Here is a 15,702-nt window from a genome sequence, read left to right as displayed (position 1 = left end):
GGAGTTAAAACAAGAGTTGTTGAAGCAGCTACAAATCAATTTCATATACCAAATCAGAATATATTTTTTTACAGAAAATCTTCATGATGCATTAGTCAATTGTAAATAATATACATTATGATAATCTAAATTTTTTGAGTCTGTAGTTACTTTTTCAACTTTTTATTTATTTATACCTGTTGTTGCAAGCTTTGTAAAACTTTACTCTCTTCATGACTAAAATCAAATTTTAACTTTTTACCGAAAAATTCATCACCTTGTAAAGATCTCATTGCTATATTTGCACTTTTTGGATCTGTAAATACTATAAATGCTTGACCTCTTAGTTTATTGTTACCAGGTATATTTATTTCCAACACGTCACCAAAAGTTGTGAAAAGGATGTATAGATTATGTTTTAATGTATCATAATGAATGTTATCATTTAGGTTTGAAATGTGTAATGTGCTTGTCTGTTGAGCTTGTTGGTTTTCTTGTTCTTGTGGTTGATCACTGGGTATTCTAGACATGTTTGTTTCTTCAATGGCTTCTTGTATAGTTGTAACTATATTTTAGTAGTAGTTGCGACTTATTGTAATGGGAAGGGAGCTTGACTTCAATTCGTATGTATAAGAAAATCTTGAAAGTAAAGTGAAAATTCCGCGAATTCACTCCAAGATTTCAATTTTGGCATAAACTTCTGAATCTCTAATTAATCTAAATTTCACATTTTTGAAATCTCACGCGTTTGAAAGAGTTTTGAATATGGTTTGTTGTCAATTTGAAGCTCATAATGAATAGTGTTCAGGGCGCTAAAGGTGCAGTTTCCGACTCTTTGTCCTCTTTGTTGCTGCAACACGAATACGCTAGAAAAGGTGCTGAAGTTGGGTTCCATGACTGGGGTTTGCAAGGTGCCACTTTGATTACAGATATAGAAAAGGTACTTGAAAGTGTGGGTAAAGGAGTGGATTATGAAGCTTTGACAAGATACATTTTCTCAAAGGGTGACACTGAGGTTATGAAGTTCTTGCTGGAAAATTTCACTGATATCCCAAAGATTTCTTCAAGAGATGAATTGATCTTATTCTTTTTGTATTTTGGGGTAAATCAAGATGAATTACACAATATGTTAGTTGGTACTGTCAAGAATTTAGCTGCTATATGTAAGTCGTTCAATCATGGTAGAACTAATAGGCTTTTTGAGTGCTCAATTGCAAATTTACCAATACTTCAATCTGATTGTGATACGAAACAATTGTGTGCAATAATAGAAGATCATCTACTTCATCAAAGGTTTGATCACACTGAAACTTATATTTATAACACAGCGGTAAACAAAAAGAGAAAAGCTGATGAATTAAATGATCTAGGGGATTGTGATGATGAATGTTTTAGCTGTGAAACTGCTATTGCTGATCCAAATGATGTTGAAATACTCGCAGATTCTTATGCCGGATCTTTTTCTGAAGAAGTATCTGATTCTGAATTGGAGCTATATCTGTGTAAAGATACAACTTCACCGAGTGTTATGAATCTACCATCTTGTCAGGGCGCTAATAGCCTAATGGAAACAGTACCTGTGCATCATTCAACTAAAAAGCAAAAAGTTGGAAAGGAATATTCAAGAACTAGACATCTATCAACCATATCGCCAGTGGAATTTAACACTAATTGCATTACATCAAAAGTTTTAACCAAAGATTTACCTGGTTTAAATATTGATAGTTTGGCTCCAATAACAAATAATACTTCCCAAACTAGTATCAAACCTTTTCAATTCATTTTGAGAAATTTCAAAGGGGCTCTGATTGTTTGTGAACATGTATCGAATAGTGAAACATTTACTAAATTGTTCAATCGCTCTAGAAAGATAATTGACCCAAAGAAAGAAAAACGTATCTTGTTTAGATTTAAAGACAAGAGGGTCTATGGCTATCAAACACCCGAGATTATTCAGGCAAGTAGATCAGATAAAAACTTTATTGATGTTGAAGTTCACAATTGGCAAAGGATATCAATTAGATGGATGGAGACTGGTCATGAAAGTCGTTACAGGATAGTTGGTCTGGAACCCTTGAAACATATTTTAAAATCAATTCTATCAAAAAGCGGAAATGAATCGAATGCAAATATTGAAGCTCTAATTTTAAGTATAGATGGGAAAAAATTGGATGTGAATAAGAATTATTTTGAATTAGGTATTGATGAGACTGATGTAATTCAAGCTGTGTTTGGTTCTGGTAATTCACTTATTTAATCAAAAGTTCATAGTGTCTGAGTATTAAGTCCCGTATATCTGAAGCCATTTCCAATCAATAGGTTTATAATTTAATGATCTATCTTTGGATCATTCTTTATGTAATATTCAGTTGGTTCTAACTTCTGAGTCCTGACTTCATCGAACGCGTAAACGCGTAATAATAGATCTGATGCAATTAATATATTCTGGTATGAGGACGCACAATATATGGGAAAAAAGAATAATCCTTATAATTTATGGCACTTAACTTAACCGAGACATAATACAAACCTTTTCTCAAATTCATTCAGCTCTAAAGGGGATATGGCTGCTAATCAAGAGGTCAATGACAGCTCTTCAGATCCAGACTCTGTCTCTTTGCTTTTGTTACAATATGAATATACACAGAAAAGTTTAGAGGTTGATCTTCATCAATGGAGTTTACAAGATCAAAGTTTGGTATCAAAGATTGAACAATTGATTGATAAGATTGAAAAACCAGTCAATTACGAAGTTCTGACTAAACTTATATTGTTCAAGGGGGATATTGGGGTATTACAATGTCTGCAAAGATCTCATGCTAAAATTCCAAAGTTCGAATCAAAAGATGAACTATTAACATTCTTCAAATATTTTGGTCTCAGTTCAGAACAAATGAAAGAAATCTTATTCAAAAGTCTTAAAAATCTATCTGGAATCTGTAATTTCTTATCAAGCAACAACAATGAAACCAAAAAGTGTCATCAAGAACTTCCTATACTGCAATCAACTTGTGAACTTTCAAAACTGTCAAGTATTATTGAAAACAATATACTTTATAAAAAATTTGATGATAATGAAGATCAATCTCACCCAAACTCTCAAATTGAAGAAGAAGAAACACCTTCAAAAAGGAAGAAAAAAGATATTGAAAGGAGAAGCTCTTCCATTTATGTTCCTGCAAAATCATTACCTCAACCACCAACTGCAAGTTATCCAAATTTAAATAATAATGCTAGACAGCTAGAATCATCCCCAAATTTAGTTGAATCAAGATCATTAGCTCATCATCCTGGCCAAAACCCAATAAAATCAGAGCCAGTTGCTTCACGCTCTTTCAAGAATAGTTTACGGGACACCTTTGAAGAACCTCATCCCAAAAGACCTTCATTTTTTAATCCGCGTCGCAATAACGATCCTGGGTTGACTGAAGAGGAATCAATACTCACAAATAGAACTTTCCCAGTCGTTAGACCTCCTTCCAGTCCTCCAGAAGCAAATTTACCACCATTACCAAAAGATGATATCTTCAAAGTCAGAAAGGAAATTGACCTTGATACAGTGAAACCTGCACAAACAACTGATAACAAATCAAAAAGTCATGTTAAAGATGAAGAAGATTCTTCATTATACAGATTCACTATAGCAGACAATTATGGAAATAAATCAACATATATTAATACTTCAAAAGATTCACAATTTGCTAAAACATTTAAATCTTTTTTGAGGATGTATCATAAAGGTTGTGATCTTGAAGCAACATTTATGTTTGGGGATAAAAGCGCTCGCTTTCGTGATTCACCTGCAACATTAGGGTTCAAAAGTATAGGAGATAATTTTTTGAATGTTGAGGTTAGAAAATGGTTTCTTGTTGAGATACGAAGTGGTAAAAATTTATTTGATTTCAAAGCTACTTATACAGTATACGATGATCTACCATTGAAAACTACATTTTTTTTATATACTGATTCATATAGATTAAAATTTGATGTTCGTGGGAAATTTAATTTTAAATTTAAACTCAATGATCAAGAAATTAATCTAGATTCAACATGTAAAGAAATAGGTTTTAAGAGAAAAGATGTGATTATCGCTGAAGAAATGAAAAGAAATGAATAATTTTAATTGACATTTGACTTATATATGATTACATTACGTGATTGTTTAACGAATTTACGCCTTATAGAAAGAATACATATTTTCATAACTTGTATTATATATGCATGTATTATATTCATAAAATGTAAATCATTAAGAAACAGTTCAATATGTAACCACATAAATCATTTTGATAATTTCAATGCACTTTTCATTGCATTTTGAACACAATCTGGTACACCAGCCCCATCACCAAAACTCATACCACCAATACTTAATCTTTCACCAAATTCATTTTTAACACTTTCTAAAAATTTAAATTTTAATTCATCATAACCTGTATGAAATTGTGGTAAACAATTTGGAATTAATAAAGAATCAATATAAAAATCTGTATCTTGAGATAATTTAGTAAAATCTAAACCTAATTGATTTTCTAATGCATCTTTAGCTGCTCTTATTGAAGTTTCTCTTGATGGTATCTTGTGATTTGTCCAATAATGACCACCCATCATTATAGTTAATTTTGTATATTGAGATTCTGAATCATAATGAGGTTCAATTTCTGGGAATTTTGGCTTTTCTGAAGTTTCATTTGTTGATGTTAATGCTTTGAAAGTATCCTCGGTGAATAATTTAGATGATGATTTTTCAATATCAGAATCAAAAATAACACCAAGAACTCTTTCATTATTTTTATTTGATTTTGGGATTAAATAACCAAATCCATGATTTTTTAAAACATTTGAATTTATATAAAGATTAACCAAAAAAATATTTATAAATTTTAATTCTTGAGCTATTAAAGCAGTTGGTGAATCTTCTTTCCCTGTAGTCATTAATTTCCCATTTTGTAAGAATTCAGCAAATGTTGAAGCATTAACCGTGGATCTAACATGATGAAACTCTGTAGAATGACCAGATGATGTTGTTAATGTGATTAATTTATTTTGATTTTTTGTTAAAGATATTATAGGATCATTATGGATGAATTTTATTTTAGAATTTTTAGATAAATTTTCTTTAATTAAACTTGGGAAAGTTTCAAGACCTTTTGATAATACAATCATTGGGAATTTTGTTAATAATGATTTTAAATCTGAAATTTTATAATTTGAATTTGGAAATGCAGTTTCATAATCTTTTAATACATTGGAAATTTCAATTTTTTTAGAATCATCATTTTTATTTTGGAACTTTAATGATTTTAATAACATTGATTTAACAATTGAACCATGTTGTAATTCAGATTCATACATTGATTTTAAAGTTGTTTTGGCACTAAGTTTGGATATATCAGCAGCATAAATTCCATTAAATACAGCAGACATGATATTATTGGGTAAAGATTTCCCAAATCTTCTTGTAAGAAATGATTCAACACTTTCATCTTTTTTATTTAATTTTTGAGGTTTAAATATTTCAGTAAGGAAACCTGGTAATAAACCTTTCCCCAATGAAGATCTAAGGAAATTATAAGTTGATGGTAAACTATTTGGTACTTGAATTAATTCATTTTCAGGACTTAATAAATATTTTTTATTTGCAATTGAATTTGAAGGTATAACATTTATAACATCTTTATGACCCATTTTAATTAAAGTATCAATCATTATAGTGGTTCCATCACTTGCACCTCTTAAAGTTCTTGGACCTTTTTCCAATTTAATCTTTTCACCATTGAAATTATGTAACTCTGTATTAATATAACCACCAAATCTTGAAGATCTTTCAAATATTGTAAAGTTCAAATCTGGTCTTAGTTTTGAAAGGAAATAAACGAATGAAAGACCAGATATACCACCACCTATCACAGCAACGTTTGAGTTTCTAACCAGTGACATTATTGACTATGCTATATCAACGATAAATTCATATGAACAAACAGAGGATAGAAGAACAATGAAGCAAAAGAAAAACTGTCGTATAAATACTAATTTTTTGCAGTGTTATGATGCATTATATCGGATGCCTATATCTAATATAGACAAAAAGAAATCCGTGATTATGTCATCCAAAGCGTGTGTATTATGTAATGACTGTCTGCCAATTAAATGTATGTATTATCCCGTGTCACTATTAAGTATGGTATCGGTTTAAAATTTAAATTTTTAAATTTCGGTGTTTTAAATTGCTATGAATTTGAATTTGCACCCCTCTGGAAACACATTGGGAACAAAAATTCAATGACAGTGCGCTAAACTTTAACGGGAGCATCGATGATCTCCACTGCGATGTTCAACCGAGGATGGATTTGATTAGTATTTATATACAAATGAGAATCACAATTATCAACACTTTCACCATTTTTCTATCAATTAGTGAACAGACAAACAAACAACAATCGTTAGGTTCCTAGACTCGCTATTGTATCAGATTACTCACTGATTCTGCAGGTCCACACACACAATCCATTTCAATTCCGCTGCTTGATCCCGTCTGTCTCCTTTTGTTAAGATTAACCGCTGAAGAAGTTCAAACAATAGCTACTATTTTAATCAACCGCCATGTCCATTGCCACTGATAAACCACCATCAAAATCAGTTATTGAATTGATTCCAAATGCTCAAGAGTTCCAATTGAAAGGTGATCAATTTGATTTCCAAAAATATTTTGATACTTTACCTTTGCCTTCATTCAATGATAAAGATGTTCAATCATCTAGATTACCAAATTCAAAAGAAGCTGGATTTTCATCAATTTATAGATCTTCATTATGTCAAGATGGGTTAATCTCCACTGTTCATCCTGATTTAGATACAAGTCATTCTATTTTCCAAAAAGCTGTTGAATTATATGGTGAACGTGATTTATTCGGTGTTAGAAAATTTGATAGATCAACTGGTAAATTTGATGATGATTTCACTTATCAAACTTATAATGAAATTGCTACAAGAAGAACTAATTTAGGTTCCGGTATAAAGACTCTTTTACCTCAAGATGAAAAATTTGTTGTATCATTATTCAGTCCAAATCGTCCAGAATGGTTATTAACTCAATTGGCTTCAAGTGCTCATTCATTAACAATCACTGCTCTTTATGATACTTTAGGTGCTAATACTGCTGAATATATTTTAAATTTTACCGATTCACCAATTTTATTTTGTCCATTAAACAAAATTTCAAATGTATTAAACAATATAACAACTTCTGCTAAAAAAGTTCCAAATTTAAAATACATCATTTCAATGGATCCATTAGATTTTGACTTGGATTTTGGTTTAATTCAATTAGGTAAATCTCAAGGTATTTCTATAATGTCTATTCATCAATTAGAAAAAATTGGTGAACAAAATCCAGTTCCATTCACTGAACCTACTCCAGATACTAGATTTGGTATTTCATTTACTTCAGGTACAACTGGTAATCCAAAAGGTGTTGTTTTAAATCATGAACAAATGGCATCTGGTATTGGTGCATGTATAGCTGTGGTTAATAAACCTGATAATGTTCCAAGAGAAGCTCAATATCAAAGTTATTGCTTCTTACCATTGGCTCATATTTATGAATTATTAGCTTCAAATTTACAAATTGCAAGAGGTTCAAAAATTGCTTTTCCTCATGATCCAAATCCAATAACTTTAGTGGAAAATTTAAAAATTGTTAAACCACATTTTATTAGTCTTGTTCCAAGGGTATTAAATAAATTTGAAGCTGTTTTAAAACAAGGTTTAAATTCTGATTATAAAGGTCAAATGGTTTTAAGTTTATTATTAAGTGATTCAACTCCAAATTGGTTGAAAAAATCATTACAAAATAAAACTAGAAAAGTTTTAGGTTTTGATAGATTGAATTTTATCGTTAGTGGATCAGCTCCAATTAATCCATCAACTGCAGCTTTCCTTTCAAAAGTTTTAGGTGTTGCTTTTAAACAAGGTTATGGATTAACTGAATCAACATCAGGTACTAATTCATCAAGTTTAAATGATAGTGATTTTGGATCTTCAGGTTCATTACATCCAAGTACAGATGCAAGATTAAGAGATGTTCCAGAAATGGGTTATTTAACAACAGATTCAAATGGTAATGAATTAGAAGAACCACAAGGTGAATTATTATTAAGAGGTCCACAAATTTTCAAAGAATATTATAAAAATCAAAAAGCTACAGATGAAGTTTTACAAAATGGTTGGTTTTCAACTGGTGATATTGCAACTTTTGATAAATATGGTAGAGTTTATATTATTGATCGTGTTAAAAATTTCTTTAAATTAGCTCAAGGTGAATATATTTCACCTGAAAAATTGGAAAATATTTACTTAAGTGAATGTCCTTATATAACACAAATTTTCATTACTGGTAAATCTGTTGAAAGATATTTAGTTGGTATTGTTGGATTAGATCCAATAGCTGTTAAAAGACTTTTTAAAAAATTCCATGGTTTTAAAACAGATGATGATTTAATCAATGGTATTAATTCATCACCAGAATTAAAGAAATATTTATTAAACAAGATGAATTCAAAAGCTAAAGAATTACAAGGTTTTGAAAAAATTCATAATTTAAAAGTTGCAATTGAACCATTAAAAATTACAGATGAAACTATAACACCAACTCAAAAAATTAAAAGAAATGTTTGTAATAAATTCTTTAGAAATGAAGTTGAAGAATTATATCAAGAAGGTGATTTAATTCGTGGGGAAAAGATTTAGACGTTCTTAGATACTCATGTGAGATATATAATGGTCAATCGAATCCAACAGTGTATATATATAACCATTAAATTACAATATATGCCTCATGATGGCCGGTAATATATAGATTTGTAATTATAATTCTTTGTAATGCACAAGCTGTGACTAGTAGCTATTACAATATATGGATCATATTAAATATTAGCTTATAACCGTGAAAGACTTTAAGGCCTGAGCGTCCAAAATTAGTATTTTTTTGAGTGAAAGTTGTCATCATTCTCCCATGGATACAATTCATTACTATGAATCTCAATTGAGCTTATATAATTGGCGTCGACCAGCTTAAAATGATGTTTATACTCCTACAATCTCAAGTTAAAGATGACCCGTTTACAATGGCAGACACATTGTTGAATTCCGACCATCGGTAAAATTGTTTTTAAAAAACACCAGTGCCAGGCTGGACGGCCTGTTGGTACTGGGCTAATATTTGGTACCCAATAAGTAGAATTTACAGCTGAACGTTAATAAACGCTATGTTATGTACTCTTGAATTTTAAAGTTCAAATTCTTACGCTTCTCTTTAATTACTTGAATAATATCGGAAATGTGTTTTTGTGACGGTTAAATTAAATTTGTTCCTTACCCTCGGATTTAGTTGTTGGTCAAATTGGGTTACACAAAAGTATATACAACTAGTCTCTACTATCAAGCCATCAAATTTCTAATGATTTAATTAGAAGACTAGTCTCCATTTGAAATTTATACTGTAAAACTTGAATAAAGTTCATAGTTATTGCTACCCTCGGAAGTATCTTAGATGAATTTATATGCTGAATATTTAATAGCGTTATAAATTATAGGCCTTAATTATTTGAACAGATCAAATTCGCGCGTGATTTTATTAATAAATTCAGAAGTGGAGTTTGTTAGCAAAGTGATCATTTTTGATAAAAAACTGACTCTAAGAAGGTATTTACTCAAATTGGTAAACTAGTTTTAAAAATGGCTTTTAGAATTTTGTATGGATATTGGTAATCAAAGGTTGTTTAAATGAGTTGATTGTTGGTTGAATATTCATGTTTGTGTTGGAGTGTTGATGTTGGGGTTTCACATAAACCACAAATATATAAACATCAATAAAACAGATATTTTTATGGATTTTGACTCCTTTGATATGAGATTATACAGTTTGCTGGATTGAAAGAGCGGCTAATATGAATACACTCACTGATTTGAATACTATAAGAGATAAGTTCCCAGAGGAAAAGATATATAAGGCAGTTCCAATACAAGGTACAGAGAAGCCAGGATTTTCACCAATTTATAGGAATTCTGCTTCGTTAAATAAATTGATTCCTAATCCATCTCCTGAATTGAATACTTTGCATGCTCTTTTTGAAAATGCTGTTAGGTTATTTGGTGATTCTGATTGTCTAGGTGAAAGATTGATGAACTCACAAACTGGTAAATTGGATGATTTCTTCACTTTTGAAACTTATAAACAAATCAATCAAAGAAAAATCAATATAGCTTCTGGCTTAATCAATTTAGTTACAAAACATCCAGATTTCACCTCTACTGAATCAAATGTTGATTCAATTACTGGGAAACCAAAATTTGTTGTTAGTGTCTCTGGGAGAAATAGTAAAGAAATGATCCTAACAGATTTGGCTACAAGATCTTTTTCAATTCCAAATACTGGTTTATATGAATCTTTAAATGATGATTCAGCTGCTCATATTTTGAAATTAAGTGAATCTCCGGTATTAGTTTGTAACAAAAATTTGATTCCTAAATTCCTAAAGATCAAGAAGAAATACAATATTAATACTTTGTTCCTTTTCATCTCTTATGACAAGTTGGATAAAAATGTTGATATACAACTGCTCAATGATACACAAAAAGCTGGTATTGACTTGACTGATTTCCAATATGTTGAAGAATTCGGTGAATCTCATAGATTATCACCAGATTTTAATATCCCAAAACCTGAAACTTTATACACTTTAGCATTCACATCAGGTACAACAGGTATGCCAAAAGGGGTTTATTTAACCCATGAAAATGCAACTGCAAATGTTACTGGATTTTTATTACATGCACCAAAACCTGCAACAAATTTATCACCTGAAAAATTTAGAGATTTTAGATATAATAAAGATTCTAGAGGTAAACAATTGAAAACTTTATGTTTTTTACCATTATTACACAATTATGAAAAATCAATTTCAAATTTTGAATTATCTTACGGTATCGCATTAGCATTACCTTCTAAACCTGGTCCAAAATCTCTTTTTGAAGATTTGAAAATAGTTCAACCTTCTTTATTCACTGGTGTTCCAAGAGTTTTCACATTGATTGAAAATAAGATTAAAGAATTCATTTCAAAAGCTGGTTTAAGCTTGGAAAAGGAAGAAGCTAAAACACAACTTGCTGTAAGAAAAGAGTTTGGTTTAGAATTCGTCTCGTATCTCATGTGTGCATCAGCTCCAATATCAAAAGAATCAATTATTTTCTTAAAGAAATCTATAGGTTGTGGATTTCTGAACTCTTATGGTGCAACTGAATGTTTTTCTGTCTTTACCTTTTCCAACCCGTATCAAGTTAAAGCAGGTTCATCAGGGCCAACTGGGCTGTCATGTGAAATTAAACTAAAAGATGTTCCAGAAATGGGTTATACCTCTAGTGATAAACCGCATCCTCGTGGTGAAGTTCTTGTACGTGGTTATTGTGTATTTTCACATTATTATAAGAATGAAGAGGCTACTAAAGCAGCAATTGATGATGAGGGTTGGTATCATACTGGTGATGTTGTTGCATTAGATGAAAGTGGTGATTTTTTCATTATTGATCGTGTTAAAAATTTCTTTAAATTGGCTCAAGGTGAATATGTTACTCCTGAAAGAGTTGAAAATATTTATTTAGCAAATAATCCACTGTTAACTCAATTATTTGTCCATGGTGATTCTTTCAGTAACTTCTTGATTGGAATTGCAGGTATAAATCCTGAAGCTGTGAAGGCTATTTTGAAGAAGCATTATAAACAAGGTGATATCCATTCTTTAGATACTAATGATTTATTGACATTATTAAATGATCAAAATTTCAAAAAAATTATGTTGGAAGAGATTTCAAAAAATATTTCAAAATCTGATTTACAAGGTTATGAAAAGTTACATAATTTACATTTTGATTTAGAACCATTAACAATTGAAAATGATGCCTTAACACCAAGTTTTAAATTGAAAAGAAGTTCTGCCAAAAAAGTTCATCTGGATAAGATTAAACGATTATATACTGAAGGATCTTTAGTGAAACCAAGAACTAAATTATGAATTTAATGATCATTTTATGAATAAGTTGAAGCACGTACGTGTTTTGTATAGTAAATGATGTGGAAAGAATACAGTATTATATGCAAATGTTATATGAGATCAAGTTAACGTTATAAACGCTATAGCTCTATTTGTAGTTGTAATAGTACTCGAGTTAATCAACCTTGCAAAGATTAATAGCAGTATTGTCTTTTGTGTAGTTATCACTATATAACTTCAGCCTGAATATCCGGTACAAATCATGGTTGTCTACAATAAGTGCACTTCGATCCGATGTGTCACCTCCGCACTTTTTGAGTTGTTTATTTTTTATAGCTCTTGTTTTTTGTTGGTGAAGGTCAAAGGGTCATGAAGATCACAAAAATGTATATAAAGTGGTGAAAAGGACAATGGATTATGGTTATTTATTGTTCCCATTCCTTATGGGAAGCTGAGCATAATGTTTTTAACAAAAGAGGATAGTCTGGAGATTCTAAGAGTTTGCAATTCATTACACAAGAAATATCCTCAGGAGAAAAAATTCAGATCAGTGGCGATTCCAGGAACTCAAGAAGCTGGATTCTCACCAATCTATAGAAATGAAGCATCAACTGATGAATTAATCAATTTGGTACACCCAAAACTACAGACTTTTCATGATTTCTTCCAACATTCGTTGAATTTGTATGGTGATGAGTATTGTTATGGTTATAGACCCATTGTTGATGGTGAAGCTCAAGATTATTTCCATTATTTGACATATAAGGAAGTTGAGATTAGGAAGGATAATTTTGCCAGTGGGTTGATTAATTTGGTCTTTAATCATCCAAATTTTGATAAAAATGATAAAGAATTTTATTATGAAGATGGTAAACCAAATTTTATGGTTTCTTTATTCAGTGGGAATCGTATAGAATGGAAATTGACAGATATGGCAACAAGTGATTATTCTTTACCAAATACAGCTTTATATGATACTTTAGGTCCTGATGCTTCAAGGTATATATTGGAATTGACCAAAAGTCCTGTTGTTGTGTTATCAAAAGATAAAATATCTAAAATTTTGAAGTTGAAAAAAGAGTTTGGATTAAAGAACTTACATATTCTAATCAGTATGGATGAATTAACTTTTGAGAATGATTTTGGACTAATACAATATTCTGATAGTCTTGGAATTCAATTGATTGATTTTTCAAAAGTTGAAACATTGGGTGAAATCAATCAATTACCAAAAGACTTTAATCTACCAAAACCTTCAACGATCTATACAATTTCGTTTACCTCAGGTACAACTGGTCCTCCAAAAGGTGTTTTGATTGATCACAGAATAGCAATATCTGGTATAACTGCAACATTCATTCATTTCAAGAAACCAATAAACAATATTGATGAAGAAACTTATTACAACTTTGCAAGTAATATTGATAATAATGGTAAACAAATTCGTGCTTTAAGTTATCTACCATTGGCTCACATTTATGAGCGAATGCTAATCAATTGGGCAACTTTCAGAGGATTTGCTATTGCATTCCCATCAAAACCTGGTACAGCTTCATTGTTTGAAGATCTCAGGGTTTTACAACCACATTATTTCACTGGTGTTCCAAGGGTATATTCAAGAATTGAAACTTCAATTAAAGCACATATTTCAAGTTTAAATCCTATTGGTAAAAAGGCATTTGAACTATCAATGACATCAAATACATGGTATAATATCCTTGTGGGTCAATTGTCTAAATTGAAAGAACAATTGGGTTTCCAAAATGTACACTATTGTACTAGTGCTAGTGCACCAATGTCACCACATTCAATAAAATTTCTTAAAGATTCCCTCCATATTGGTTTTGAAAATTCTTATGGATTAACCGAATCATTTGCTGTCATGTCCTGTGATGATCCATTTGGTGATGCTTATATGGGTAATGTTGGACCACCTTGCGTTTCTACTGAAATGAGATTGAAAGATGTTGAAGCTATGGGATATAGTGCTAGTGATGACCCACCACGAGGTGAATTACAATTACGTGGGCCTCAAATTTACTTGGGTTATTATAAAAATACAAAATCTACAAAAGAAGTTCTTGGTGAAGATGGATGGTTTAGTACTGGTGATATTGCAACATTTGATTCAAATGGACGTATAATTGTGATTGATAGGGTTAAGAACTTTTTCAAGTTGAGTCAAGGTGAATATATTACACCTGAAAAGGTAGAAAATACTTATTTAACAAGCAATCAATTATTAACTCAGATGTTTGTGCATGGTGATTCAATGAAGAACTATCTTGTTGGGGTCGCTGGTGTCGAGCCTGAATCTTTCAAAAAATTTTTGAAGGAAAATCTTGATGTTGAAGTGATAGATAATAACCATTTGAGGGTACATCTTGAAGATCCTAGGGTTAGGAAAAGTATTTTGGCCCTTTTGAATACTAATGCAATGAATAAAGGTGTTCTACAAGGGTTTGAAAAACTCCATAACCTTTATCTAGATATTGAACCACTAAAAGTTGAAGATGAAGTACTGACACCAACATTTAAGTTGAAAAGGGTACAAGCGGTGAGAAAGTTTAAGCAGGTGTTAGATAATCTTTACCATGAGGGTTCGCTTGTTGATTCTGTGGGGAAACTCTAAAAATATTTAGCATGTAAACTGAATATTTATATTCAATTTTTTTGATAAAATTAACCTCTAGCAAGACGACGTATATAGCACAATAATCTCGACGTCGACTTATTTATAGTTATCATTAATACATATAATATATAATGACGTACATATGACGTACACGATCTGATAACACTGAGTCAGATTAATTATTTATAGTACAGCTCATGGACATTAACATGTTAAGCAAAATATATTGCATATTAGATTATTCTTTATGAAGGCTATAGTCGGATATAGCTATTAATACAAATAAGTTATAATACATAACTTCTTTAAAGCAAACCTGCTTTGTTGTTTTGACGCCGTTGTTATTATTGTATTCAATTTTGAATATTTCGACTCTTTTCTTTTGTTGTGCTATTGAAGACTGAAGTCCTAGTGAAGATCGAATAATTGCAATGAAATTCTCGGGAACTATGGATAATGATCAGCGATGAAAGCATGAAACTACGAGATCGAGTTATAATAATAGAACATAGATCGAACATCGATTATACAAAGTTACAAACCATTAACTTCAGGATCACAGTAAGATCGTGACTTTTTCTTATGAAGCTGCATGCCTTTTCAAGCCAAGTATATCGATTACAAGCGTTAGCAAGTACGTATCGCCTCCACAAATGCTCAACTCGTACCGATCCAAATCATTAAACCATACATTTGAAATTCTGCAGTGCGCCTAAAATCCCTTCTTTATATACCACATGTACCTCAAACTTTGAACTGACATAAAACTGGGTGATCATTTCTATTTTAAACTCATGTCAACCGTTCAAAAATTAAAATAATAATAGAAACCCGTCTATGCATCTAAATTTGTTACAAATACGTCATTTTGGGGAATTAATTGTAGTACCGATAATACCCATCGACCTATTGAATATTGAATAATAAACAAAAGGATGTATAACATCTTGAATCAATTGGTTTATGATTCTTCTATTTTTAACTTGATGAAAAAGTATAAAGGTAGCTCGATATCCCAGATCTCTAGAGGTTTTTGAATTA

The 15,702-nt window shown here is 30.8% G+C and overlaps 7 protein-coding genes across 7 annotated transcripts; 5 read left to right on the top strand and 2 right to left on the bottom strand.

Moving 5' to 3' along the window:
• Positions 1 to 170: 170 nt before the first annotated feature.
• On the bottom strand, positions 171 to 509 carry BN7_4129 (U1 small nuclear ribonucleoprotein; the record flags this gene model as incomplete). Its single annotated transcript, XM_011275263.1, has 1 exon — positions 171 to 509. The coding sequence occupies one exon, from the start codon at positions 507 to 509 to the stop codon at positions 171 to 173; it is 339 nt and encodes a 112-aa protein (XP_011273565.1).
• Positions 510 to 772: 263 nt separating this feature from the next.
• Positions 773 to 2,236, top strand: BN7_4128 (uncharacterized protein; the record flags this gene model as incomplete). Its single annotated transcript, XM_011275262.1, has 1 exon — positions 773 to 2,236. One exon carries the CDS (start codon positions 773 to 775, stop codon positions 2,234 to 2,236), a length of 1,464 nt encoding a protein of 487 aa, XP_011273564.1.
• Positions 2,237 to 2,542: 306 nt separating this feature from the next.
• Positions 2,543 to 4,096, top strand: BN7_4127 (Translation initiation factor IF-2; the record flags this gene model as incomplete). Its single annotated transcript, XM_011275261.1, has 1 exon — positions 2,543 to 4,096. One exon carries the CDS (start codon positions 2,543 to 2,545, stop codon positions 4,094 to 4,096), a length of 1,554 nt encoding a protein of 517 aa, XP_011273563.1.
• A 164-nt stretch (positions 4,097 to 4,260) lies between these two features.
• HEM14 (oxygen-dependent protoporphyrinogen oxidase) lies at positions 4,261 to 5,919 on the bottom strand (the record flags this gene model as incomplete). Its single annotated transcript, XM_011275260.1, has 1 exon — positions 4,261 to 5,919. One exon carries the CDS (start codon positions 5,917 to 5,919, stop codon positions 4,261 to 4,263), a length of 1,659 nt encoding a protein of 552 aa, XP_011273562.1.
• Positions 5,920 to 6,582: 663 nt separating this feature from the next.
• Positions 6,583 to 8,727, top strand: FAA6 (Long chain fatty acyl-CoA synthetase; the record flags this gene model as incomplete). Its single annotated transcript, XM_011275259.1, has 1 exon — positions 6,583 to 8,727. The coding sequence occupies one exon, from the start codon at positions 6,583 to 6,585 to the stop codon at positions 8,725 to 8,727; it is 2,145 nt and encodes a 714-aa protein (XP_011273561.1).
• A 1,199-nt stretch (positions 8,728 to 9,926) lies between these two features.
• On the top strand, positions 9,927 to 12,047 carry FAA5 (Long chain fatty acyl-CoA synthetase; the record flags this gene model as incomplete). The annotated part of the gene is made up of 1 exon (XM_011275258.1): positions 9,927 to 12,047. One exon carries the CDS (start codon positions 9,927 to 9,929, stop codon positions 12,045 to 12,047), a length of 2,121 nt encoding a protein of 706 aa, XP_011273560.1.
• A 439-nt stretch (positions 12,048 to 12,486) lies between these two features.
• FAA4 (Long chain fatty acyl-CoA synthetase) lies at positions 12,487 to 14,658 on the top strand (the record flags this gene model as incomplete). The annotated part of the gene is made up of 1 exon (XM_011275257.1): positions 12,487 to 14,658. The coding sequence occupies one exon, from the start codon at positions 12,487 to 12,489 to the stop codon at positions 14,656 to 14,658; it is 2,172 nt and encodes a 723-aa protein (XP_011273559.1).
• Between the last annotated feature and the right edge of the window lie 1,044 nt (positions 14,659 to 15,702).

The sequence above is a fragment of the Wickerhamomyces ciferrii genome, contig 00143 (assembly GCF_000313485.1).
Source record: "Wickerhamomyces ciferrii WGS project CAIF00000000 data, strain NRRL Y-1031 F-60-10, contig 00143, whole genome shotgun sequence".
NCBI lineage: Eukaryota > Fungi > Ascomycota > Saccharomycetes > Phaffomycetales > Wickerhamomycetaceae > Hansenula > Hansenula ciferrii.
The sequence above is the reverse complement of the archived record's forward strand: the minus strand, read 5'-3'. Positions and strand labels throughout refer to the sequence as shown.